The 27,601-nt window shown below is 44.3% G+C and overlaps 1 protein-coding gene across 2 annotated transcripts in view; it reads left to right on the forward strand.

The window, feature by feature from the left end:
* LOC139417973 (glutamate receptor 1-like) overlaps window positions 1–27,601 on the forward strand; it is a 129,774-nt gene that overhangs the window by 47,957 nt on the left and 54,216 nt on the right. For both annotated transcript variants that reach the window (XM_071167010.1, XM_071167009.1), the window contains exon 3: window positions 9,302–9,541. In XM_071167010.1, coding sequence (XP_071023111.1) covers window positions 9,302–9,541 — 240 coding nt within the window. The remainder of the gene's footprint in view (window positions 1–9,301; window positions 9,542–27,601) is intronic.

Below are 27,601 nucleotides of genomic sequence, written 5' to 3' on the forward strand. Positions count from 1 at the left end.
CCTATCCCTACCCTAACCCTAACTCTAACCTTACCCTAACCCTACCCTAAACCAACCCTACCCTAACCCTACCACTAGCCTAACCCTACCCTAACCCTAACCCTACCCTAACCACACCCTAACCCTACCCTACCCTAAACCAACCCTACCCTACCCCTACCCTAAGCTTAACCCTACCCTACCCTACCCTAAGATTAACCCTACCCTAACTCTACCTTAACCCTACCCTAACACTACCCTAACCTTACCCTAATCCTACCCTACCCTAAACCAACCCTACCCTACCCCTACCCTAAGCTTAACCCTACCCTAACCCTACCCTAAGCTTAACCCTACCCTAACTCTACCCTAACCTTATACGAATCCTACCCTACCCTAAACCAACCCTACCCTACCCCTACCCTAAGCTTAACCCTACCCTAAATGTATCCTAACCCTAACCCTACCCTAAGCCTACCCTAACTCTTACCCTAACCCTACCCTAACTCTAACCCTACCTTAACCCTAACCCTGATGTGACACTAACCCTACCCTAACTCTAACCCTACCCTAACCCTAACCAACTCCCACCCTAACGCTACCCTAACCCTACCCTAACTCAAACCCTACCCTAACCCTACCCTAACCCTACCCTAACTCTACCCTAACCTTACCCTAACTCTAATCCTACCCTACCCTAACCCTACCCTAACTCTAACCCTACCCTAACCTTACCCTAACCTTACCCTAACCCTAACCTTACCCTAACCCTTCCCTAACCCTAACCTTACCCTAACCTTACCCTAACCCTACCCTAACCCTACCCTAACCCTAACCTTACCCTAACTCTACCCTTACCCTAACCCTACCCTAACCTTACCCTAACCCTACCCTACCCTAACCCTAACCTTACCTTAACCCTATCCTAACCTTACCCTAACCCTACCCTTACCCTAACCTTAGCCTAACCTTACCCTAACCCTACCCTAACCTTACCCTAACCCTACCCTAACCCTAACCTCACCCTCCCCTAACCTTACCCTAACTCTAACCTAACCTTACCCTAACCCTACCCTAAACCAACCCTACCCTAACCCTACCACTAGCCTAACCCTACCCTAACTCTACCCTACCCTAACCACACCCTAACCCTACCCTACCCTAAACCAACCCTACCCTACCCCTACCCTAAGCTTAACCCTACCCTACCCTAAGATTAACCCTACCCTAACTCTACCTTAACCCTACCCTAACACTACCCTAACCTTACCCTAATCCTACCCTACCCTAAACCAACCCTACCCTACCCCTACCCTAAGCTTAACCCTACCCTAACCCTACCCTAAGCTTAACCCTACCCTAACCTTATACGAATCCTACCCTACCCTAAACCAACCCTACCCTACCCCTACCCTAAGCTTAACCCTACCCTAAATGTATCCTAACCCTAACCATACACCTACCCTAAGCCTACCCTAACTCTTACCCTAACCCTACTGTTACGGATACAGTTATCCTGTGTGTATCCTGTGTATGTGTGTTTCTTTTCTCTCCTTCTCCCCTCACAGGTGAAAATCATCACTCCCCAATCAGTCAACAATCAACCCATCAATCAGAAGACACACCTCCTCCTGTTTCCTACCCTATCATAGTTCCTTCCCCATGGTTTAAAAACCCCATCATTTGTTTGCTCTAGAGCTCAATCTCTTTGTAATGCCATGTTGGTAGATCTCTGTTTTTCATAGATTTCAGTAGCTCAATCTCTTTGTAATGCCATGTTGGTAGATCTCTGTTTTTCATAGATTTCAGTAGCTCAATCTCTTTGTAAATGCCATGTTTGTAGATCTCTGTTCTTCGCTCGCTCTCTGTGTATTAATTAACCTCTCTTTTGTTTGAGCACCTCCATAGCACTTTGTCATCTCCTGTGAGTATTGTTTTTGCTTATGGTGTTTGCTGGTGGGAAAAGGGGAAACCAAGACAAGTCGCCCATGGGCATACACTACCCGTAGGTAAACTTTGTTAAAACACACTAGTTAGAACTGGGCGGACCACCCACTGTATTTTTGGTTAGTTAGTTAGCTGTTGTTGAAATAGGCTAGTCTAGCTTAGGGGTGTTTTGAATACTTATTGTTTCTTTCCTTGGGTCCAGCTCAGCCCCTTTTCCTGCTCCCCCCATTACCGTGTGTTTATAAATAAACCCTGAGTTTGACGGTATTATTTCGGTTGTCGTGGTTATTTCGTTCACACGTACTTTGTCACAATTATAATTTACATGAGTTATGTTACGGGTCTCACTACCATCCCCCCTAGACTGTCGGGCCAAAAGGGATTCGTAACATAAGTGGAGCCTCATCCGGGATATGTCTTTACTGACACCCATGCCGCTCATGTAGATTGTTGTAGTGGTATAGTTCAGTGTTGAGCGTCATAGCTGAAGTAGCATTAGTGTTTGCTATTTTCGTTGGCTCTTGTGAAGTAGTGTAAGATGGCTACTTTTGATTTGAAGTCCTTTTTGGATAATCCTTCGTGGGAGGTTTTTGATAAATGTCGTAGAGTTGACTTAATGACCTTGGCTGACCATTATTCAGTATCGTTTTCACAGAATGTAGTTAAGTCGGAGGTTAAAAAGCTGGTGTTAAATGTATTGTTGGAAGAGCAGGTGCTTGTGTTACCGCTGCCTGAGCATACTAACCCTGTAGGGGATGTTGCTGCTCCTGTAAGCCCATTGGTATCTGATAATGAGGGCGAGGCTAAAACACCAGCCACATTGTCCCATTTTGAACCACGCTCCCCACTGTCAAACGGTGATGCCAGGAGGGATGTCCGTTTAGCACAGTTACAACTAGAGGTGGAAGAGAGAGCCCAAATTAGGCGAGAGACTCTCCAGTTGGAGATGTGTAAAATTGAGGCAGAAAGAGAACAACGGCATTTGGAGATGTGTAAAATTGAGGCAGAAAAAGAACGAGAACAGAGGCAGATGACGTTTAAAATACGCCAGATGGAACTGGAGGCAGAGACAGCGAGGCTAGCCTTCGTTCCTACTGTTCCTGTTAGTGAGTCGTCCTCACCAGCTGTGTCCTCAAACACGTTTGACATTAGTAGGCAGATAGCCTTAGTACCTTTGTTCAGAGAGTCGGAGGTTGACTCCTATTTTTGTGTATTTGAGCGTATAGCCGTAGCATTGAAGTGGCCTGAAGAGGTATGGTGCCTATTACTTCAGTGTAAATTAACTGGTAAAGCCCAAGAGGTTTTGTCAGCGCTACCTCTAGAGGACAGTTTGAATTATGAAGTAGTCAAAGCTACTGTTCTTCGTGCCTATGAGCTTGTGCCTGAGGCATACCGACAGAGATTTAGGTCTCATAGAAAGTCTTCTAGTAAGACTTATGTGGAATTTGCTAGAGACAAGGGAAATCTGTTTGATAAATGGCATGCTGCTAGTAAGGTAACTGATTTCAACTCTCTCCGGGAGTTAATCTTGTTGGAAGAGTTTAAAAATTGCCTACCCGAACGCATTGTAGTTTACCTAAACGAACAGAAAGTATCCTCCCTGGCAGAAGCGTCTGTGTTGGCAGACGAGTTTGTGTTGACGCACAAGAGTGTGTTTTCGGCTCAAACTGAGAGTAGAACCACTGAGTTTCCTACCTTTAGCCCTAGTCGGCCCGCAGTAGTATATCAAACACGCCAGAAGAATGAGCGTTCCTGTTTCTATTGTCATAAAGTGGGACATATGACTAATGATTGCTTCCTGCTTAAATGCCTCTTCGTGCCAAGCCACCAACAGGTGTTGCTCTAATTCGTACGGTTGTGAGGTCTGCAACAAAACAGCTGCCTCAGGGTAACTGTAGTTTGAAAGACCCAGTCCCCGACCGCAGTTATGAACCATTCATTTTCGAGGGGTTTGTGTCCCTAACGAATGACGAAGCGTCTCAGCGTCCGGTTAAAATCCTTAGAGATACTGGTGCGGCGCAGTCGTTTATATTGTCTGATGTGTTGCCCTTATCTGACGATACATACTGTGGTTCCAGTGTGTTAGTGCAGGGTATTGAAATGGGTTTTGTCCCAGTGCCGTTGCACTTTGTGAAAGTACACTCTGAGTTAATCAGTGGAATATTCAGAGTGGGGGTACGTCCTAAGTTGCCAGTGAAAGGTGTGACCTTTATAATGGGTAACGATATTGCCGGAGGAAAGGTAGTACCCGTATTGGAAGTATTGGATAAAAGTGACCACTCTCTCTCGAATGAGTTGGCACAGAGTTATCCACATGTGTTCCCCGCTTGTGCTGTCACTCGTGCTCAGGCACTACAAGAGGGTGACGTGATAGATTTGTCGAACACTGTTCTGTTCAAAGAGGATGATCAAGAGGATGGATTGTGTGATGCCTCTGAGAAGCTGATCACCTCTGACAAACAGCCCAGGAAAGAATCAAAGAACGTTGAACTTATTGCTGATGCAATACAGTTACCAGTCACTCGTGAGCAGCTGATTGCTAACCAAAAGGTTGACGACAAACTTGCTAAATGTTTTTCTAGTGTTGTCTCATTGGAAGAAGTGAAGAAGAAGAACATGGCTTACTTCATTGATGGTAATCTCCTCATGCGTAAATGGAAATCCCATGTTGACGCGGGTGGAGATTGGAATGCTGTTTACCAAATAGTGATTCCTACAGCCTTTCGACAAAATGTGTTATCCCTTGCTCATGATCACCAGTGGTCTGGTCATTTAGGAATTACAAAGACGTATGATCGGATCCTTCGACATTTCTTTTGGCCGGGTTTAAAACAAGATGTGGCTCAGTTCTGTCGGACATGCCACACCTGTCAGATAACAGGAAAACCAAATCAGGTTATTCCTCCCGCTCCTCTGTGTCCCATACCTGTAATAGGTGAACCATTTGAGCATGTGGTGGTTGATTGTGTCGGACCGTTACCGAAGACAAAATCGGGTAACCAGTTTTTGTTAACGATAATGTGTATGGCTACAAGATACCCCGAGGCTATTCCTCTGAGAAGGATTACAGCTCCGATAGTGAGTAAAGCCTTAATAAAATTCTTCACGACATTCGGGTTACCTAAGGTGGTACAAAGCGATCAAGGTACCAATTTCCTATCCAAGCTCTTCAAGCAGGTGTTGAAATCCTTATCAATTACGCACCGTGTGTCAAGCGCCTATCACCCAGAGTCTCAGGGTGCGCTTGAAAGATGGCATCAGACACTGAAGTCTATGCTACGTAAATATTGTTTGGAATCTGAGAAAGATTGGGATGAGGGAGTTCCTCTAGTTTTGTTTGCTGCTCGTGAAACTGTGCAGGAGTCCCTAGGTTTCAGCCCGGCTGAACTAGTGTTTGGTCACACAGTAAGAGGACCAATGAAAGTCCTTAAAGAACAGTTCTTGTCCCAAGAGTTGTGTACCAGAGATGAGAATGTGTTGGACTATGTTAGTCGCTTTCGTGAGCGCCTACACCAAGCTTGTGCTCTCGCAAAGGAAGCTCTGTCTTCCTCACAGAGGAGCATGAAAAGACACTATGATAAAGAGGCTGTTTCTCGTCCACTACAGCCAGGTGATCAAGTACTGGTGTTATTACCTGTTCCAGGATCTTCACTGTCAGCTCGTTTCTCTGGTCCTTATTTAATTGAAAAGAAAATAAGTGAAACTGACTATGTGCTTCAAACTCCTGATAGAAAACGCCAATCTCGTGTGTGTCACATTAACATGTTGAAAGCATACCACACCCGACCCATCACACAGTTAGATAGTTCAAAAACAGAGGAAGGTACTGCTGTCTCCTCTGCTACTACTGCGATGATAGTGGACTGTCAAATTGATGATGTTGATGGCTTGGAGTTGCGCAATACTCAACAGCAGTGTGTTAGATTGCCCAACTCAGAAATGCTGCTGTCTACGGATGGACAGGCTAATGATATTGTGAGGCTACTACACAGTTTTCCATGTCTCTTTAATGACGTTCCTACTCGCACAAATGTGTTGGAACATGACATTAATGTTGGAAATGCTACACCTATCAAGCAACACCCATATCGTATCAACGCTTCCAAGAGGAAGATAATGAGGGATGAGGTGAGATATTTGTTGGAGAATGACCTGGCTAAGCCAAGTTCAAGCCCTTGGAGTTCTCCTTGCATTCTGGTTCCTAAACCTGATGGTACGTCCAGGTTATGTACGGATTATCGAAAGGTAAATTCTGTCACAATGCCAGATTCGTTCCCGTTACCCAGACTGGACGACTGTATCGATACTATTGGTGCTGCTAAGTATGTAACTAAGTTGGACCTCTTAAAAGGTTACTGGCAGGTTCCGTTAACTTCACGTGCTTCTGAGATTTCTGCCTTTGTGACCCCAGACAACTTCCTACAGTACTCAGTCATGGCTTTTGGGATGCAAAATGCACCAGCCACTTTCCAACGACTGGTTAACTCCGTATTAGCTGGCGTTCCTAATTGTAGTGCATACCTTGATGACCTAGTTATTTATTCGTCTGAGTGGTCAGATCATGTTGACTCGCTAAGGGTAGTATGTGAACGGTTGGCAGCTGCTTCTCTAACCCTGAACTTAGCAAAGTGCGAGTTTGGGAAGGCTACTGTTACCTATCTCGGTAAAGAGGTTGGCCATGGACAGGTGCGCCCTGTTGATGCCAAGGTCTTGGCTATAACTGCATTCCCTGCACCTACCACCAGACGAGAGCTACGCCGCTTTTTAGGGATGGTTGGCTACTACCGTAGCTTCTGTAAAAATTTCTCTGCGGTAGTTGCTCCATTGACTGATTTGCTCAGTCCGGCAAGACCATTTGTGTGGTCCCCTGATTGTAAGAGCGCTTTTGAATCTGCGAAAGCACTCTTATGTAGTACCCCTGTACTTGCTGCTCCGGATTTTGAACAACTGTTCAAGCTTGAGGTAGATGCTAGTGCCAGAGGTGCTGGTGCTGTTCTACTGTTGTTCTTCTATTCGTAACACCTACCCTAACTCTAACCCTACCTCTACCCTACCCTAACCCTACCCTAACCCTAACCCTGATGTGACACTAACCCTACCCTAACTCTAACCCTACCCTAACCCACTCCCACCCTAACGCTACCCTACCCTAACCCTACCCTAACCCTAACCCTACCCTAACTCTACCCTAACCTTACCCTATCCCTACCCTAACTCTAATCCTACCCTACCCTAACCCTAACCCTACCCTAACCCTACCCTAACCCTACCCTAACCCTACCCTAACCTTACCCTAACCCTACCCTAACCTTACCCTAACCCTACCCTAACCTTACCCTAACCCTACCCTAACCCTAACCTTACCTTAACCCTATCCTAACCTTACCCTTACCCTAACCTTACCCTAACCTTACCCTAACCCTACCCTAACCCTAACCTCACCCTCCCCTAACCTTACCCTAACCCTACCTTAACACTACCCTAATCCTACCCTAACCCAGCCCCAACCTAACCCAACCCTACCCTAACCACACACTAACCTTACCCTACCCTAACTATACCCTAACCCTACCCCAACCCTAACCCTAACTCTAACCTTACCCTAACCCTACCACTAGCCTAACCCTACCCTAACCCTAACCCTACCCTAACAACACCCTAACCCTACCCTAAACCAACCCTACCCTACCCCTTCCCTAAGCTTAACCCTACCCTACCCTAAGCTTAACCCTAACCTAACTCTACCTTAACCCTACCCTAACACTACCCTAACCTTACCCTAATCCTACCCTACCCTAAACCAACCCTACCCTAAGCTGAACCCTACCCTAACCCTACCCTAAGCTTAACCCTACCCTAACTCTACCCTAACCTTATACAAATCCTACCCTACCCTAAACCAACCCTACCCTACCCCTACCCTAAGCTTAACCCTACCCTAAATGTATCCTAACCCTACCCCTACCCTAAGCCTACCCTAACTCTTACCCCAACCCTACCCTAACTCTAACCCTACCTCTACCCTACCCTAACTCTAACCCTACCCTAACCCTGATGTGACACTAACCCTACCCTAACTCTAACCCTACCCTAACCCTAACCCACTCCCACCCTAACGCTACCCTAACCCTACCCTAACTCAAACCCTACCCTAACCCTACCCTAACCCTACCCTAACCCTACCCTAACCCTACCCTAACCCTACCCTAACCTTACCCTAACCTTACCCTAACCCTAACCTTACCCTAACCCTACCCTAACCCTACCCTTACCCTAACTCTACCCTTACCCTACCCTAACCTTACCCTAACCTTACCCTAACCTCACCCTCCCCTAACCTTACCCTACCCTAACCCTAACCTTACCTTAACCCTATCCTAACCTTACCCTAACCCTACCCTTACCCTAACCTTACCCTAACCTCACCCTAACCCTAACCTCACCCTAACCCTAACCTTACCCTAACCCTAACCTTACCCTAACCTTACCCTAACCCTACCCTAACCTTACCCTAACCCTAACCTTACCCTAACCCTACCCTTACCCTAACCTTACCATAACCTTACCCTAACCCTACCCTAACCTTACCCTAACCCTACCCTAACCCTAACCTCACCCTCCCCTCCCCTAACCTTACCCTAACCCTACTCTACCCTACCCTAACCCTACCATAACCTTACCCTAACCCTACCCTAACCCTAACCTCACCCTACCCTAACCTTACCCTAACCCTACCCTACCCTAACCCTAACCTAACCTTACCCTAACCCTACCCTACCCTAACCCTAATCCAAGTGGATAGCCAAATTTAAGACCTTGGCTCCACTTGGAATGAATGGTAAAGAGGATGATAATGCATCGACAGTGGGAGTTAGTGAGGGCCTAATTAAGAGAGCTGGAGGGGCCACCGACAGGAAGAGGAAGTTCAATAAAAAACAATGTATTTATTTGCTCAATCTGGTTTTGTCTTTTTCATATTTTATTGTATTATATCAAGCACTTTAACATAGCACTTATCTTTGTACCACTTAACCTCTTCATCCCTTGGTGTGATTTCCAATTATGTACTTATTGAATTATTTATCTATTAATTTATTGATCCAGTTTGCATGTTTTATTTTAAAAATGTGTTTTAAAATTAAATTTGTTTACACCCTGCACATTATCAACAATTGTCTTCCCCCTGTTGTTGAACTGTGACCCCTCGGAGCTCTCATCTTTTCATGTTCTCCCGCCCTCTCCAGACCGGTCTGATGTACTTTACAGAAACAGGGCAGAAAGTTGCAATAGGCCCTTGCAACCCAAGGTTTGATACCGGTGTAAACAGGAACTCTCATAAACCTAACATCTTTCCTCTTACTTTTCCTCTCCACAGTTTGTTCACAGTTTTCCAAAGGAGTCTATGCCATCATTGGATTGTATGACAGGAAGACCATGAACATGCTCATGTCGTTCTGCGGGGCTCTCCACGTCTGCTTTGTGACACCCAGTTTCCCAATTGAAACCAACAACCAGTTTGTGATCCAGCTAAGACCGGAGCTTCAGGAGCCCCTCATTGCCCTGATTCATCACTACAAATGGACCAAGTTTGTCTACATGTATAGCTCTCATTCAGGTACTGGTCATCATTACCTCACGTTTTTTTGTGTTTTTACAAGTGGAACCTCTTGAGCAGGTTAAACTATACAGTAGGCTTGACGTCACACTCTCACAGTACACTGGTAGGGCACAGTTGGACTGATGTCAAGCTCAAGCATCTCTGCAAGTGTTATTGTAGACATTTTTCAAGTAGCCTAGCTGTTATTTAGTCTTTTGTGGATATGTTGTGGATACTTGTTAGATGTATCCTCAGTTCAGGGTGACATTAATTGAAATGGTGTATAGTCAGACTAGTCCATTTTAAAGTTTGCTTTACTATTTTGTCTCTAACTATGTTGCCGTACTGTTTATGGTATGATATATTGTCCTACAACATCTGTGGATGTGTTTTGAGTTTGGTTTTCTTAGCTGTTAAATCTACAGTATTATTTGGTATTCTTAGCTTAGCTGTTAAATCTACAGTATTATTTGGTATTCTTAGCTTAGCTGTTAAATCTACAGTATTATTTGGTATTCTTAGCTTAGCTGTTAAATCTACAGTATTATTTGGTATTCTTAGCTTAGCTGTTAAATCTACAGTATTATTTGGTATTCTTAGCTTAGCTGTTAAATCTACAGTATTATTTGGTATTCTTAGCTTAGCTGTTAAATCTACAGTATTATTTGGTATTCTTAGCTTAGCTGTTAAATCTACAGTATTATTTGGTATTCTTAGCTTAGCTGTTAAATCTACAGTATTATTTGGTATTCTTAGCTGTTAAATATATTGCTTGTTATTCTGCCAGAAGCTCCTCTAGATGTGTAAGCTGAATTCTGTGAACTGTATGTCCTCAATGCACATTTTGTGCTTGGATGGGCATATATGACTGCAATGGTCTCCTATGGGAAATGAGCCCCTGGTGCGTGTACCTCTTCAATTTGCAGCCACTCGACTGTGACCTTCACTCATCTTCAGTACCATCAGAAACAGATGCAGCTAGAAGGATATGTAATATATAACTGTATAACTGTTTAATGATGCAGAGTCTGGTAGTGAATGTGCCCAGGACGGAGGTTGCAGACTGAAGGGCATGCACCGAAGACGAGCAAATATAATGACATAATGTGTAACTTGCTTGCTTATCTTCATTGCACCATAGATAGTTTCACTGAGTAAAATGTTTAAGGTAACGGGACAAATGCTCCATGGATTTATTTAGCTAGTCTTAGCGCTTCAGTCTTGGACAAGGAACTCAAGGTTGCTGACTTCTTCATGACGGATCTGAGAGCCCCACCTGTTGCCTGGATATAGCATTACACAGTCGGTGGTTATTTAAGCCTTTTAGGAAACTTCACTCCAATCTTAATGCCTCTGTGTCTGTGTTATGTGCGTGTACGTGGGGTTACATTACATATGTACTTCTCAGGACATGACCAGAGATTAATCACTGGCTGCTTTTCTGCTTAACGCTGAAGCCAGACCTCAGGGTGTTTCCCTTAAGGTATAATTTCCTTAACCTATTAAAATTGTTTAAGGGCGTTGCATAGAGCCAGTCAAACATTTCCTTAGGTAAGGGCATAATTTAAGGGTTTTATGGTAGTTTGAAGGCATCTAATGCAGAAAGAGTTACCACGGAGACGACCTGATTCGCTGAATGAGTGTCTCATCAAAGAGATCTCTTTTATTTTATCGCCAAATAAAACTTCTACATTCAAGACAGGAGAAACAAATTGATTAAGAAGATAATAAAACATTTATTTTAGTTACTTTTCTCTCAACTTTTTTTCTATTACATTCTAGCTCGTCAAGCTAACTTTCAGCGTAGGTAGCTAGCTAGCCAGCTAGCTTTGTACAGTAGCTATGGATTGTGCACCTTCCAATGTTTAGATACCTAGCAAGCTTGCTGGTTGATGTTTTTCTTTGGGAACCAGGGCAGAAGAAAGCGACATTCTCCTCCACAAATGCGGTTTACATTGATATTCATACTGAATGAAGCACTTAAGGGACTTCATAGGGAACCCTTAACCTTTTCACTTAATTTAAGGGGGAAATTTACCATAAAATGTTTTGTGCAACTATCTTAAAGTGAAGTAAACTTTAAGTGAAAAGATAAGGGGGAAATTAACTTAAAATGCTTTATGGAACCGGGCCCTGGGCTAGAGAAGCCACATAGCCCTGCTCAGGATTGTGACACCTCAAGACTAGACTCCAGAGCATAGTTTGGTAACTATACGACAAGACATGGTTCCCCTTAAGTGCTAAGTAGTACAGTGTGATTGCTCTCACAGACTACAAGATGACTGTAAAAGGTTTTACTTGTACTTTTGACTTTTTGATGTATGTAGCTATGTGATGTGTTTTATCCTTTGTTCTCCCCGTGACTCTAGAACTGGAATTGAGTTCCCTGGCTCCTCTTCTGACTGACTGCATCCCACAGTGCAGTCCCATGGGGGGGAGTGGGTGGTGGGTACTTCCTCTTCCTACTCAATCCATCCCACAGTGCAGTCCTGGGGGGGAGGGGGGGGGGTGATTAGATTAACCCTTGTCTTCCTGCCTTGCCATCTCACACATATGTTTGCTATAGTAAAAAAAGAAGACAGATCTTTCGTTGCACAACAAAAGCTCATCATCTTAACCTAGACGGGGTCCGTATAAGGACCAAGATCCACTTGAACAACGACTGCATACAGGTGTTCAAAAATGTACACTGTACACAATTAGAGACTGCGGGAATGTCATTTGCGTTTGTGCGACATTTGAGAGAAGCTGTGATAGGCAGATCTGTGAGACCAGCAGAAAAGGGGGCTACCCAGGCTGCTTTCCCTGCCAATCCCAACGATTCACTTGCTTATCTGCACTGCTGCAGTGGCGTGATGCGTCGCTAACACTACACAGATAGAGCACAGCGTTTGTCTCTCTCTCTCTCTCTAGTTTATCTGCAGGTTAGTCCCAGCTAACAACAAAGCATTCCCATAACTTTGGAGAACGTTCCCTTAAGAGTCTCATTAGGCCATTAGCTAATGTTTTCATAGGAATGCTCCCATGATGTGCAAGGAATATTTCCAATAGACCGCTCTCTTTTTTGTCAAATATAACTTATCCAGAACGTGGTTACCATGTTCTCAGAACTTAAGATATTAATGACCTAGACATGTTTCATTGGAACGTTGCATGTGTCCGGGTTTTCGGTGGGTTAGTTAGGTTACTATTTCATTACACATAATGTCTTGTTACTGTTGCCGAGCATATCAAGGTCCTGATTGGTGAACCCGCTGATCCATTCATAGGTCTTTGTCTGTTGGCAAGGATAGGGATACTCACACCAACAGTGTTTTTAACATTGTGTTTTCAACTTAAATATTTAACACACTTTGACATACATGATTACATTGTGCATGTTCATTTATACTTTATAATTATTGTTCAAGATGTTCTCACCTGGAATTTGAATTCACAACCTCTTGGTTCACCGTACTCTGGGGTTAGGGTTTCTATCTGCTTACGCAACCATGTCTGTGTCAGATGTCAGTCAATCTGACTAGTCTTTTATCATTGATTTGAATGACATATTTCAGCAATTTAAGAGCTTTAATATAGTTGTCGAATGTTAGTGGGGTATATTAACCTGTTTTTAAATGATACACCTGAATTATTATGATCAATAATAGTTCCTTGAGTGTATTTTTTAACAGCTGAGATTTACTTCAAAGTGAAATTACACTGGTGCTTACACCTATCAGGTTTCTTCTGGACCTATCAGGTTGTTTCATATCTAGTGCCTAGGGAGGAGGGGTTAGGGTTTCTTCTGGACCTATCAGGTTGTTTCATATCTAGTGCCTAGGGAGGAGGGGTTAGGGTTTCTTCTGGACCTATCAGGTTGTTTCATATCTAGTGCCTAGGGAGGAGGGGTTAGGGTTTCTTCTGGACCTATCAGGTAGTTTCATATCTAGTGCCTAGGGAGGAGGGGTTAGGGTTTCTTCTGGACCTATCAGGTTGTTTCATATCTAGTGCCTAGGGAGGAGGGGTTAGGGTTTCTTCTGGACCTATCAGGTTGTTTCATATCTAGTGCCTAGGGAGGAGGGGTTAGGGTTTCTTCTGGACCTATCAGGTTGTTTCATATCTAGTGCCTAGGGAGGAGGGGTTAGGGTTTCTTCTGGACCTATCAGGTTGTTTCATATCTAGTGCCTAGGGAGGAGGGGTTAGGGTTTCTTCTGGACCTATCAGGTTGTTTCAGATCTAGTGCCTAGGGAGGAGGGGTTAGGGTTTCTTCTGGACCTATCAGGTTGTTTCATATCTAGTGCCTAGGGAGGAGGGGTTAGGGTTTCTTCTGGACCTATCAGGTTGTTTCATATCTAGTGCCTAGGGAGGAGGGGTTAGGGTTTCTTCTGGACCTATCAGGTTGTTTCATATCTAGTGCCTAGGGAGGAGGGGTTAGGGTTTCTTCTGGACCTATCAGGTTGTTTCATATCTAGTGCCTAGGGAGGAGGGGTTAGGGTTTCTTCTGGACCTATCAGGTTGTTTCAGATCTAGTGCCTAGGGAGGAGGGGTTAGGGTTTCTTCTGGACCTATCAGGTTGTTTCATATCTAGTGCCTAGGGAGGAGGGGTTAGGGTTTCTTCTGGACCTTACCGGTTGTTTCAGATCTAGTGCTTAGGGAGGAGGGGTTAGGGTTTCTTCTGGACCTATCAGGTTGTTTCATATCTAGTGCCTAGGGAGGAGGGGTTAGGGTTTCTTCTGGACCTTACCGGTTGTTTCAGATCTAGTGCCTAGGGAGGAGGGGTTAGGGTTTCTTCTGGACCTATCAGGTTGTTTCATATCTAGTGCCTAGGGAGGAGGGGTTAGGGTTTCTTCTGGACCTATCAGGTTGTTTCATATCTAGTGCCTAGGGAGGAGGGGTTAGGGTTTCTTCTGGACCTATCAGGCTGTTTCATATCTAGTGCCTAGGGAGGAGGGGTTAGGGTTTCTTCTGGACCTATCAGGTTGTTTCATATCTAGTGCCTAGGGAGGAGGGGTTAGGGTTTCTTCTGGACCTATCAGGTTGTTTCATATCTAGTGCCTAGGGAGGAGGGGTTAGGGTTTCTTCTGGACCTATCAGGTTGTTTCAGATCTAGTGCCTAGGGAGGAGGGGTTAGGGTTTCTTCTGGACCTATCAGGTTGTTTCATATCTAGTGCCTAGGGAGGAGGGGTTAGGGTTTCTTCTGGACCTATCAGGTTGTTTCAGATCTAGTGCCTAGGGAGGAGGGGTTAGGGTTTCTTCTGGACCTATCAGGTTGTTTCATATCTAGTGCCTAGGGAGGAGGGGTTAGGGTTTCTTCTGGACCTATCAGGTTGTTTCAGATCTAGTGCTTAGGGAGGAGGGGTTAGGGTTTCTTCTGGACCTATCAGGTTGTTTCATATCTAGTGCCTAGGGAGGAGGGGTTAGGGTTTCTTCTGGACCTATCAGGTTGTTTCATATCTAGTGCCTAGGGAGGAGGGGTTAGGGTTTCTTCTGGACCTATCAGGTTGTTTCATATCTAGTGCCTAGGGAGGAGGGGTTAGGGTTTCTTCTGGACCTATCAGGTTGTTTCATATCTAGTGCCTAGGGAGGAGGGGTTAGGGTTTCTTCTGGACCTATCAGGTTGTTTCATATCTAGTGCCTAGGGAGGAGGGGTTAGGGTTTCTTCTGGACCTATCAGGTTGTTTCAGATCTAGTGCCTAGGGAGGAGGGGTTAGGGTTTCTTCTGGACCTATCAGGTTGTTTCATATCTAGTGCCTAGGGAGGAGGGGTTAGGGTTTATTCTGGACCTATCAGGTTGTTTCATATCTAGTGCCTAGGGAGGAGGGGTTAGGGTTTCTTCTGGACCTATCAGGTTGTTTCATATCTAGTGCCTAGGGAGGAGGGGTTAGGGTTTCTTCTGGACCTATCAGGTTGTTTCATATCTAGTGCCTAGGGAGGAGGGGTTAGGGTTTCTTCTGGACCTATCAGGTTGTTTCATATCTAGTGCCTAGGGAGGAGGGGTTAGGGTTTCTTCTGGACCTATCAGGTTGTTTCATATCTAGTGCCTAGGGAGGAGGGGTTAGGGTTTCTTCTGGACCTATCAGGTTGTTTCATATCTAGTGCCTAGGGAGGAGGGGTTAGGGTTTCTTCTGGACCTATCAGGCTGTTTCAGATCTAGTGCCTAGGGAGGAGGGGTTAGGGTTTCTTCTGGACCTATCAGGTTGTTTCATATCTAGTGCCTAGGGAGGAGGGGTTAGGGTTTCTTCTGGACCTATCAGGTTGTTTCAGATCTAGTGCCTAGGGAGGAGGGGTTAGGGTTTCTTCTGGACCTATCAGGTTGTTTCATATCTAGTGCCTAGGGAGGAGGGGTTAGGGTTTCTTCTGGACCTATCAGGTTGTTTCATATCTAGTGCCTAGGGAGGAGGGGTTAGGGTTTCTTCTGGACCTATCAGGTTGTTTCATATCTAGTGCCTAGGGAGGAGGGGTTAGGGTTTCTTCTGGACCTATCAGGTTGTTTCATATCTAGTGCCTAGGGAGGAGGGGTTAGGGTTTCTTCTGGACCTATCAGGTTGTTTCATATCTAGTGCCTAGGGAGGAGGGGTTAGGGTTTCTTCTGGACCTATCAGGTTGTTTCAGATCTAGTGCCTAGGGAGGAGGGGTTAGGGTTTCTTCTGGACCTATCAGGTTGTTTCATATCTAGTGCCTAGGGAGGAGGGGTTAGGGTTTCTTCTGGACCTATCAGGTTGTTTCATATCTAGTGCCTAGGGAGGAGGGGTTAGGGTTTCTTCTGGACCTATCAGGTTGTTTCATATCTAGTGCCTAGGGAGGAGGGGTTAGGGTTTATTCTGGACCTATCAGGTTGTTTCAGATCTAGTGCCTAGGGAGGAGGGGTTAGGGTTTCTTCTGGACCTATCAGGTTGTTTCATATCTAGTGCCTAGGGAGGAGGGGTTAGGGTTTCTTCTGGACCTATCAGGTTGTTTCAGATCTAGTGCTTAGGGAGGAGGGGTTAGGGTTTCTTCTGGACCTATCAGGTTGTTTCATATCTAGTGCCTAGGGAGGAGGGGTTAGGGTTTCTTCTGGACCTTACCGGTTGTTTCAGATCTAGTGCCTAGGGAGGAGGGGTTAGGGTTTCTTCTGGACCTATCAGGTTGTTTCATATCTAGTGCCTAGGGAGGAGGGGTTAGGGTTTCTTCTGGACCTATCAGGTTGTTTCAGATCTAGTGCCTAGGGAGGAGGGGTTAGGGTTTCTTCTGGACCTATCAGGTTGTTTCATATCTAGTGCCTAGGGAGGAGGGGTTAGGGTTTCTTCTGGACCTATCAGGCTGTTTCGTATCTAGTGCCTAGGGAGGAGGGGTTAGGGTTTCTTCTGGACCTATCAGGTTGTTTCATATCTAGTGCCTAGGGAGGAGGGGTTAGGGTTTCTTCTGGACCTATCAGGTTGTTTCATATCTAGTGCCTAGGGAGGAGGGGTTAGGGTTTCTTCTGGACCTATCAGGTTGTTTCATATCTAGTGCCTAGGGAGGAGGGGTTAGGGTTTCTTCTGGACCTATCAGGTTGTTTCATATCTAGTGCCTAGGGAGGAGGGGTTAGGGTTTCTTCTGGACCTATCAGGTTGTTTCATATCTAGTGCCTAGGGGGGAGGGGTTAGGGTTTCTTCTGGACCTATCAGGTTGTTTCATATCTAGTGCCTAGGGAGGAGGGGTTAGGGTTTCTTCTGGACCTATCAGGTTGTTTCATATCTAGTGCCTAGGGAGGAGGGGTTAGGGTTTCTTCTGGACCTATCAGGTTGTTTCAGATCTAGTGCCTAGGGAGGAGGGGTTAGGGTTTCTTCTGGACCTATCAGGTTGTTTCATATCTAGTGCCTAGGGAGGAGGGGTTAGGGTTTCTTCTGGACCTATCAGGTTGTTTCATATCTAGTGCCTAGGGAGGAGGGGTTAGGGTTTCTTCTGGACCTATCAGGTTGTTTCATATCTAGTGCCTAGGGAGGAGGGGTTAGGGTTTCTTCTGGACCTATCAGGTTGTTTCAGATCTAGTGCCTAGGGAGGAGGGGTTAGGGTTTCTTCTGGACCTATCAGGCTGTTTCATATCTAGTGCCTAGGGAGGAGGGGTTAGGGTTTCTTCTGGACCTATCAGGTTGTTTCATATCTAGTGCCTAGGGAGGAGGGGTTAGGGTTTATTCTGGACCTATCAGGTTGTTTCATATCTAGTGCCTAGGGAGGAGGGGTTAGGGTTTCTTCTGGACCTTACCGGTTGTTTCAGATCTAGTGCCTAGGGAGGAGGGGTTAGGGTTTCTTCTGGACCTATCAGGTTGTTTCATATCTAGTGCCTAGGGAGGAGGGGTTAGGGTTTCTTCTGGACCTATCAGGTTGTTTCAGATCTAGTGCCTAGGGAGGAGGGGTTAGGGTTTCTTCTGGACCTATCAGGTTGTTTCATATCTAGTGCCTAGGGAGGAGTGGTTAGGGTTTCTTCTGGACCTATCAGGCTGTTTCAGATCTAGTGCCTAGGGAGGAGGGGTTAGGGTTTCTTCTGGACCTATCAGGTTGTTTCATATCTAGTGCCTAGGGAGGAGGGGTTAGGGTTTCTTCTGGACCTATCAGGCTGTTTCGTATCTAGTGCCTAGGGAGGAGGGGTTAGGGTTTCTTCTGGACCTATCAGGTTGTTTCATATCTAGTGCCTAGGGAGGAGGGGTTAGGGTTTCTTCTGGACCTATCAGGTTGTTTCATATCTAGTGCCTAGGGAGGAGGGGTTAGGGTTTCTTCTGGACCTATCAGGTTGTTTCATATCTAGTGCCTAGGGAGGAGGGGTTAGGGTTTCTTCTGGACCTATCAGGTTGTTTCATATCTAGTGCCTAGGGAGGAGGGGTTAGGGTTTCTTCTGGACCTATCAGGTTGTTTCATATCTAGTGCCTAGGGAGGAGGGGTTAGGGTTTCTTCTGGACCTATCAGGTTGTTTCATATCTAGTGCCTAGGGAGGAGGGGTTAGGGTTTCTTCTGGACCTATCAGGTTGTTTCATATCTAGTGCCTAGGGAGGAGGGGTTAGGGTTTCTTCTGGACCTATCAGGTTGTTTCATATCTAGTGCCTAGGGAGGAGGGGTTAGGGTTTCTTCTGGACCTATCAGGTTGTTTCAGATCTAGTGCCTAGGGAGGAGGGGTTAGGGTTTCTTCTGGACCTATCAGGTTGTTTCATATCTAGTGCCTAGGGAGGAGGGGTTAGGGTTTCTTCTGGACCTATCAGGTTGTTTCATATCTAGTGCCTAGGGAGGAGGGGTTAGGGTTTCTTCTGGACCTATCAGGTTGTTTCATATCTAGTGCCTAGGGAGGAGGGGTTAGGGTTTCTTCTGGACCTATCAGGTTGTTTCAGATCTAGTGCCTAGGGAGGAGGGGTTAGGGTTTCTTCTGGACCTATCAGGCTGTTTCATATCTAGTGCCTAGGGAGGAGGGGTTCTGGACCTATCAGGTTGTTTCATATCTAGTGCCTAGGGAGGAGGGGTTAGGGTTTATTCTGGACCTATCAGGTTGTTTCATATCTAGTGCCTAGGGAGGAGGGGTTAGGGTTTCTTCTGGACCTATCAGGTTGTTTCATATCTAGTGCCTAGGGAGGAGGGGTTAGGGTTTCTTCTGGACCTATCAGGCTGTTTCAGATCTAGTGCTTAGGGAGGAGGGGTACATCACTGGGGTTAAGCTTCCTGCCATCCAGGACCTCTACACCAGGCGGTGTCAGAGGAAGGCCCTAAAAATGTTCAAAGACCCCAGCCACCCCAATCATAGACTGTTCTCTCTACTACCGCATGGCAAGCGGTACCGGAGTGCCAAGTCTAGGACAAAAAGGCTTCTCAACAGTTTTTACCCCCAAGCCATAAGACTCCTGAACAGGTAACCAAATGGCTACCCGGACTATTTGCATTGTGTGCCCCCCAACCCCTCTTTTATGCTGCTGCTACTCTCTGTTTATCATATATACATAGTCACTTTAACTATACATTCATGTACACACTACCTAATTGGCCCGACCAACCAGTGTTCCCGCACATTGGCTAACCTTGCTATCTGCATTGTGTCCCACCACCCACCAACCCCTCTTTTACACTACTGCTACTCTCTGTTCATCATATATGCATAGTCACTTTAACCATATCTACGTGTACATACTACTTCAATCAGCCTGACTAACCGGTGCCTGCATGTAGCCTCGCTACTTTTATTGCCTCACTATTGTATATAGCCTCGCTACTGTATATAGCCTCCCTACTTTTATAGCCTCGCTACTGTGTATAGCCTCCCTACTTTTATTGCCTCACTACTGTATATAGCCTCTCTACTCTATATAGCCTCTCTACTGTATATAGCCTCACTACTGTATATAGCCTCACTACTGTATATAGCCTCTCTACTGTATATAGCCTAGCCACTGTTATTTTTCACTGTCTTTTTACTGTTGTTTTTATTTCTTTACTTACCTATTGTTCACCTAACACCTTTTTTGCACTATTGGTTAGAGCCTATAAGTAAGCATTTCACTGTAAGTTCTACTCCTGTTGTATTTGGCGCGTGTGACAAATAAACTTTGATTTGATTTGATTTTGAATTTCTTCTGGACCTATCAGGCTGTTTCAGATCTAATGCCTAGGGAGGAGGGGTTAGGGTTTCTTATGGACCCCACTATACTGGCCCAATAAGCACATGCCCTCAAGATATCCCTTATTGGGACAGTGGTTAGGGTGTTAGTCATGGATGCTGGTGGCCTGGAGATATCCCTTATTGGGACAGTGGTTAGGGTGTTAGTCATGGATGCTGGTGGCCTGGAGCTATCCCTTATTGGGACAGTGGTTAGTGGTTAGGGTGTTAGTCATGGATGCTGGTGGCCTGGGTTCAAGACCTGCTCGGGGAGTCACCCTACTCTCACTATATGTTAATATTACCGTTTTGAATGTTGTTAGAATACTTATTATCATATTGTGTGTAGATTTCTCCTCTTTCATGCATTTCTGGGACTTTGGTTTCCAACGTTGTGCTCAACCTCCAGATGATTTTTGGGGTTTGATGTGATGTTTCTGGCAAAGAGAACAATGCTGCCTTTGTAGAGTTTGCATTTGGCAAAAATGTTGTTCTCTTTCTCCTTGATTAACTCAAAATAATGAGAGCATTTCATGTTAAAAAGCATAGTGTGTGTGAGAGTTTCCCTAACCTCACCAACATACAAAAGGAGCTGTGAATAGATTTGTGGTTCACCAATCAGGGTCTTGATGGGCTTGGCAACAGCAGCAAGGTGTGATGTTTAATTCATTTTTTTTTTTTTTTAGGAGGAAAAACATTTATTTTGGACCATCAGGCGACCTCTTGACAACTGATACACAGAAATGTTCTTGCTGCGTTCCCATGAAACGTGTCCAGAACATTAATATCTTATATTCTGAGAACATGGCAACCATGTTTTGTGTATGTTTGATGTGACGTTGATGGAATATTTTCCTAACCCTCAGAAAACTAGACACGAATGTTCTTGCAATGTCCAAGAAAATGCTTCTAGAACATTCATTTTGTACATTCTGAAAACATTGCAACCACATTCTAGAGAAGTTCTGCTTGACATTAAGGAGATGTTTCTAGAACATTCATTTTGTACATTCTGAAAACATTGCAACCACATTCTAGAGAAGTTCTGCTTGACATTAAGGTAAGTGTATCTATATTTCCATGTCTAACAATTGTATTTTCATCGACATTTATAATGAGTATTTCTGTAAAATGATGGGGCTCTCTGCGATATCACCAGATGTTTTTGGAACTAGTGATGTATACTGAGATTTTTTTATATAAATATGCACTTTATCGAACAAAACATATGCATTGTGTAACATGAAGTCCTATGAGTGTCATCTGATGAAGATCATCAAAGGTTAGTGATTTTATCTCTATTTGTGCTTTTTGTGACTCTCTTTGGCTGGAAAAATGGCTGGGTTTTTCTGTGGCTTGGTAGTGACCTAACATAATCGTTTGTGGTGCTTTTGCTGTAAAGCCTATTTGAAATCGGACACTTTGGTGGGATTAACAACAAGATTACCTTTAAAACGGTATAAAATACATGTATGTTTGAGGAATTTTAATTATGAGATTTCTGTTGTTTGAATTTGGCGCTCTGCACTTTCACTGGCTGTTGTCCGTTAACTTCTTATGGTATAGGGGACGGTTGCGTCCCACTTGGGCAAAAAACATGGAAAATACAGCGCGGCAAAAAAAAAAAAATTATATAAAAATCAAACTTTAATTAAATTACACATGTAAGATACTCAATTAAAGCTACACTCGTTGTGAATCCAGCCAACATGTCAGATTTTAAAAAGGCTTTTTGGCGAAAGCATAAGAAACTATTATCTGATGATAGCCCAATAGTAAACAAAGAGGGTAGCATCTTTCAACCCTGCAGGCGCTACACAAAATGCAGAAATAAAATATTAAACATGCATTACCTTTGACGAGCTTCTTTTGTTGGCACTCCAATATGTCCCATAAACATCACAATTGGTCCTTTTGTTCGATTAATTCCATCCATATATATCCAAATGTCCATTTATTTGACGCGTTTGATCCAGAAAAAAACAGCTTCCAAAAAACGCAACGTTACTACAAAATATTTCAAAAGTTGCCTATAAACTTTGCCAAAATATTTCAAACTACTTTTTTAAACGTTAATAATCGATCAAATTGTAGACGGGTCTATCTGTGTTCAATACAGGAAGACAACAAACCATGCTACTTTTCACGTCTTGTGCACTCTCAACAGTGTTACCCAGTTACTAGATGGCCTACTTCTTCATTGCACAAAGGAATAACCTCAACCAAATTCCAAAGACTGGTGACATCCAGTGGAAGCGGTAGGAACTGAAAACAAGAAATATAATTTGCCAATGAGAACTCAGTGAACAGACAGAGACCAAAAAATAAATTTTCTGAACGGTTAGTCCTCGGGGTTTTGCCTGCTACATAAGTTCTGTTATACTCACAGACATGATTCAAACAGTTTTAGAAACTTCAGAGTGTTTTCTATCCAAATCTACTAACATTATGCATATCTTATATTCCTGGCATGAGTAGCAGGAAGTTTAAATTGGGCACGCTATTTATCCAAAAGTGAAAATGCTGCCCCCTATACCTTTAAGAAGTTAACGGGATTGCAGTCCTAAGAAGTTTAAGGGAATGTTCTAACTTTAACACCAAAACATGTTAAAAAAGTTTTTAGAAGGTTTTTGTTAACATAGATATAATGTTCCCCCAACTAATGGAAAACTGGACACTCAAACATTAGGGGAAAATTACGGTAACATTACAAAAACGTTGTCTCTCCTTAATATTGTTAGCTGGGATGCTGCTCAGTGGGCGATAAAGCTGGTTTGCTCTCTGGTGTGAGACGATTCCACAGCTGCTGAGACAAGCTCTATGTGCCTATACAGAGATGGCAGGAAGTGTATTGCAAGGCAAGCAGTGGCAGTTTAAAAATTGGATCCGACACACTGTTTTAATTAACATGAAATGCCCTTTGCAGGATCACTGTTACTTCTTACAAAACTACTTTTGTCATCTGTTGCGTAATCCATGTCGCCACTAAAATTTGAAAAAACGTAACTTTATCTGTTTCTATATATTACTGTAAAAATTGCAAGGACTTTGTAAGCCATTCAGTCTCTCTTAGAACATAACATATTTTGTTCCCTCTGCTAATGAATGCAAATGCAGAAATATTATACATAGCACACACCACTAGGAGTCTCTCCTTGTCAGGTCAGATGGTCAGCCTTGTGCATCAGTAATGCATAATGTAATTGATGTGTCATTTGCATACGAACTCAAAGCTGTGGGCTCCAGTGAAGTATCATCCAAACAAATGGGATGAGGAAGCAGCTTGTTGTGGCTCCAATTGGGTTTACTTTAGTATTGTTTTGTAAATTAAATGCATTTTGTTAATGTTTATGCAAATCCAATTCAGGGCATGAAGATTAGTGTCTATATTTATAATTGTCATCTCTGTTGACCGAAATGTAATTTTATCCAATTCCTTCAGAACAAAGCTCTTGTTCTTTAAGAGATAATTGTAAGGAGGGCTTTGGTACTGAGTTCACCAACTGGTTGATTCAGATGACATATACTACTATAAACAACAGAAACCAGACAAATCAACAACAATATATCTAATGCACATCGGAACTAAAACAATTATCTCTCACTTGGTTATCACCAAGGAGTCTCAAATGACAAACATTTTATTGCAATAGTAGACTTCATGAACATACATCATGATAACTCCAACTTCGTTATGGTGTTGTTGTAAAAAAAAAATTTTTTTAAAGGCAACTACTCTGAAGTACCACCTACATCACCACCTAGCCACCTACATCACCACCTAGCCACCTACATCAACACCTAGCCACCTACATTACCACCTAGCCACCTACATCACCACCTAGCCACCTACATCACCACCTAGCCACCTACATCACCACCAGGACACTTACATCACCACCTAGCCACCTACATCACCACCAGGACACCTACATCACCACCTAGCCACCTACATCACCACCTAGCCACCTACATCACCACCTAGCCACCTACATTACCACCTAGCCACCTACATCACCACCTAGCCACCTACATCACCACCTAGCCACCTACATCACCACCTAGCCACCTACATCACCACCAGGACACTTACATCACCACCTAGCCACCTACATCACCACCAGGACACCTACATCACCACCTAGCCACCTACATCACCACCAGGACACCTACATCACCACCTAGCCACCTACATCACCACCTAGCCACCTACATCACCACCAGGCCACCTACATCACTTGCCAATCACCTAGCCACCTACATCACCACCTAGCCACCTACATTTTTTGCCAATCACCTAGCACAATGGATAGGTGTGAGCTTTAATAAACAAAATGTTGTTTGAATGTGGGGTTCACATTCTGCTGACCTTTTTTTCCTTCCCCAGTTCACTATTTTCTAAAACTGTACATCCGTGGTATTATGTAGGATGCTGAAGACAAAAGATTACCATAGGTTTGACTAAATAAAACAAATTATTCGAACAACAATGTCCAGCTAGTGTGGTTTCAAATAAAATCATTTTCCCAATTTTTAGCCAGGATTTCATCCTGCGCCTATGGTGTCTGGAGGATTCCTAATCCTCAACCCTGTCTCCTGGGCTACCGTTCAGGAACCACAGCGGATGGTACTCCACAGGAGGAGAATCTCACTCACCAGTGCTTAACAGGCTTAGCCACCTGTCAAGTGACAGTAAGTGAAGAATATCTGAATATCTAGAGTACGTTTGGAAGTGGTGCCCAGCGCAGGTTGATGTTTTGAAAGACTATCTAGAGTAAGTTTGGAAGTGGTGCCCAGCGCAGGTCGATGTTTTGAAAGACTATCTAGAGTAAGTTTGGAAGTGGTGCCCAGCGCAGGTCGATGTTTTGACAGACTATCTAGAGTAAGTTTGGAAGTGGTGCCCAGCGCAGGTTGATGTTTTGACAGACTATCTAGAGTAAGTTTGGAAGTGGTGCCCAGCGCAGGTCGATGTTTTGACAGACTATCTAGAGTAAGTTTGGAAGTGGTGCCCAGCGCAGGTCGATGTTCTGACAGACTATCTAGAGTAAGTTTGGAAGTGGTGCCCAGCGCAGGTCGATGTTTTGAAAGACTATCTAGAGTAAGTTTGGAAGTGGTGTCCAGCGCAGGTCGATGTTTTGACAGACTATCTAGAGTAAGTTTGGAAGTGGTGTCCAGCGCAGGTCGATGTTTTGACAGACTATCTAGAGTAAGTTTGGAAGTGGTGCCCAGCGCAGGTTGATGTTTTGACAGACTATCTAGAGTACGTTTGGAAGTGGTGCCCAGCGCAGGTTGATGTTTTGACAGACTATCTAGAGTAAGTTTGGAAGTGGTGCCCAGCGCAGGTTGATGTTTTGACAGACTATCTAGAGTAAGTTTGGAAGTGGTGCCCAGCGCAGGTTGATGTTTTGACAGACTATCTAGAGTACGTTTGGAAGTGGTGCCCAGCGCAGGTCGATGTTTTGACAGACTATCTAGAGTAAGTTTGGAAGTGGTGTCCAGCGCAGGTCGATGTTTTGACAGACTATCTAGAGTAAGTTTGGAAGTGGTGCCCAGCGCAGGTTGATGTTTTGACAGACTATCTAGAGTAAGTTTGGAAGTGGTGCCCAGCGCAGGTTGATGTTTTGACAGACTATCTAGAGTAAGTTTGGAAGTGGTGCCCAGCGCAGGTTGATGTTTTGACAGACTATCTAGAGTACGTTTGGAAGTGGTGCCCAGCGCAGGTCGATGTTTTGACAGACTATCTAGAGTACGTTTGGAAGTGGTGCCCAGCGCAGGTTGATGTTTTGACAGACTATCTAGAGTACGTTTGGAAGTGGTGCCCAGCGCAGGTTGATGTTTTGACAGACTATCTAGAGTAAGTTTGGAAGTGGTGCCCAGCGCAGGTTGATGTTTTGACAGACTATCTAGAGTAAGTTTGGAAGTGGTGTCCAGCGCAGGTCGATGTTTTGACAGACTATCTAGAGTACGTTTGGAAGTGGTGCCCAGCGCAGGTTGATGTTTTGACAGACTATCTAGAGTAAGTTTGGAAGTGGTGTCCAGCGCAGGTCGATGTTTTGACAGACTATCTAGAGTAAGTTTGGAAGTGGTGCCCAGCGCAGGTTGATGTTTTGAAAGACACAGTGGGATCCAACAAAGCTTTTATCAACTGCCTGTCACCTTTTGAATTGAATTTAACTTAAATTAAACGTTTTAAACTCACTTTGACATATTAACAAATAACTTTGGATCCATAATTGGATCATTACCTATAACAACTAGAGTTGTTTGAATTCATTTCACTTTGGCTCTACGCCCAGAGCCAACTTTCCACCTGTTTAGCAGCAGGTCGGCGCTCTTTGTCCAGCAGTTCCTACAGCTGTCAGAAGGTAGTGTGATGTCTGAAGAAGCAAAACGTCATCAATCACCTGTTATTGTTACTTTGATACTAAGCATCGGTACTTTTTATTTTTTTATCAGATCAAAGTGCCTTGAAATATGTGAGACAAGCTTCCCATCACTACTCTATAAACATCAAACACATGGTCTCCGCGTGTTTAATGCCATTCCATTTGCTCCGTTCCTGCCATTATTATGAGCCGTCCTCCCCTCAGCAGCCTCCTGTGACTAAGGTATGGTGTGGTATGGTACCATCACTACTCTATAACGTATGTTGAGTATCCTACTTACTCTACTGACTTTATTGTCCCCGTGGGGAAGGGTTGTTGCAGTGTCATGTACACGTTTAAGGTGGTGTATAAATATACATCTTTTTTGACAATACAACTTTCATAACAGTTACATACAAATAAAAATAGACTAGCCTGATGGTCTTACTGAGTCTATAGGAACATTAGCCTGCTGTCCTTACTAAGTCTATAGGAACATTAGCCTGATGGTCTTACTGAGTCTATAGGAACATTAGCCTGCTTTCCTTACTAAGTCTATAGGAACATTAGCCTGCTGGTCTTACTGAGTCTATATAAACATTAGCCTGCTGTCCATACTGGGTCGATAGGAACATTAGCCTGCTGTCCTTACTGGGTTGATAGGAACATTAGCCTGCTGTCCTTACTGGGTCGATAGGAACATTAGCCTGCTGTCCTTACTGGGTCTATAGGAACATTAGCCTGCCGTCCTTACTGGGTCTATAGGAACATTAGCCTGCTGTCCTTACTGGGTCTATAGGAACATTAGCCTGCTGTCCTTACTGGGTCTATAGGAACATTAGCCTGCTGGTCTTACTGAGTCTATAGGAACATTAGCCTGCTGTCCTTACTGGGTCTATAGGAACATTAGCTTGCTGTCCTTACTGAGTCTATAGGAACATTAGCCTGCTGTCCTTACTGGGTCGATAGGAACATTAGCCTGCTGTCCTTACTGGGTCGATAGGAACATTAGCCTGCTGTCCTTACTGGGTCGATAGGAACATTAGCCTGCTGTCCTTACTGGGTCGATAGGAACATTAGCCTGCTGTCCTTACTGGGTCTATAGGAACATTAGCCTGCTGTCCTTACTGGGTCTATAGG

This window comes from Oncorhynchus clarkii, chromosome 10 (assembly GCF_045791955.1).
Source record: "Oncorhynchus clarkii lewisi isolate Uvic-CL-2024 chromosome 10, UVic_Ocla_1.0, whole genome shotgun sequence".
Lineage (NCBI taxonomy): Eukaryota > Metazoa > Chordata > Actinopteri > Salmoniformes > Salmonidae > Oncorhynchus > Oncorhynchus clarkii.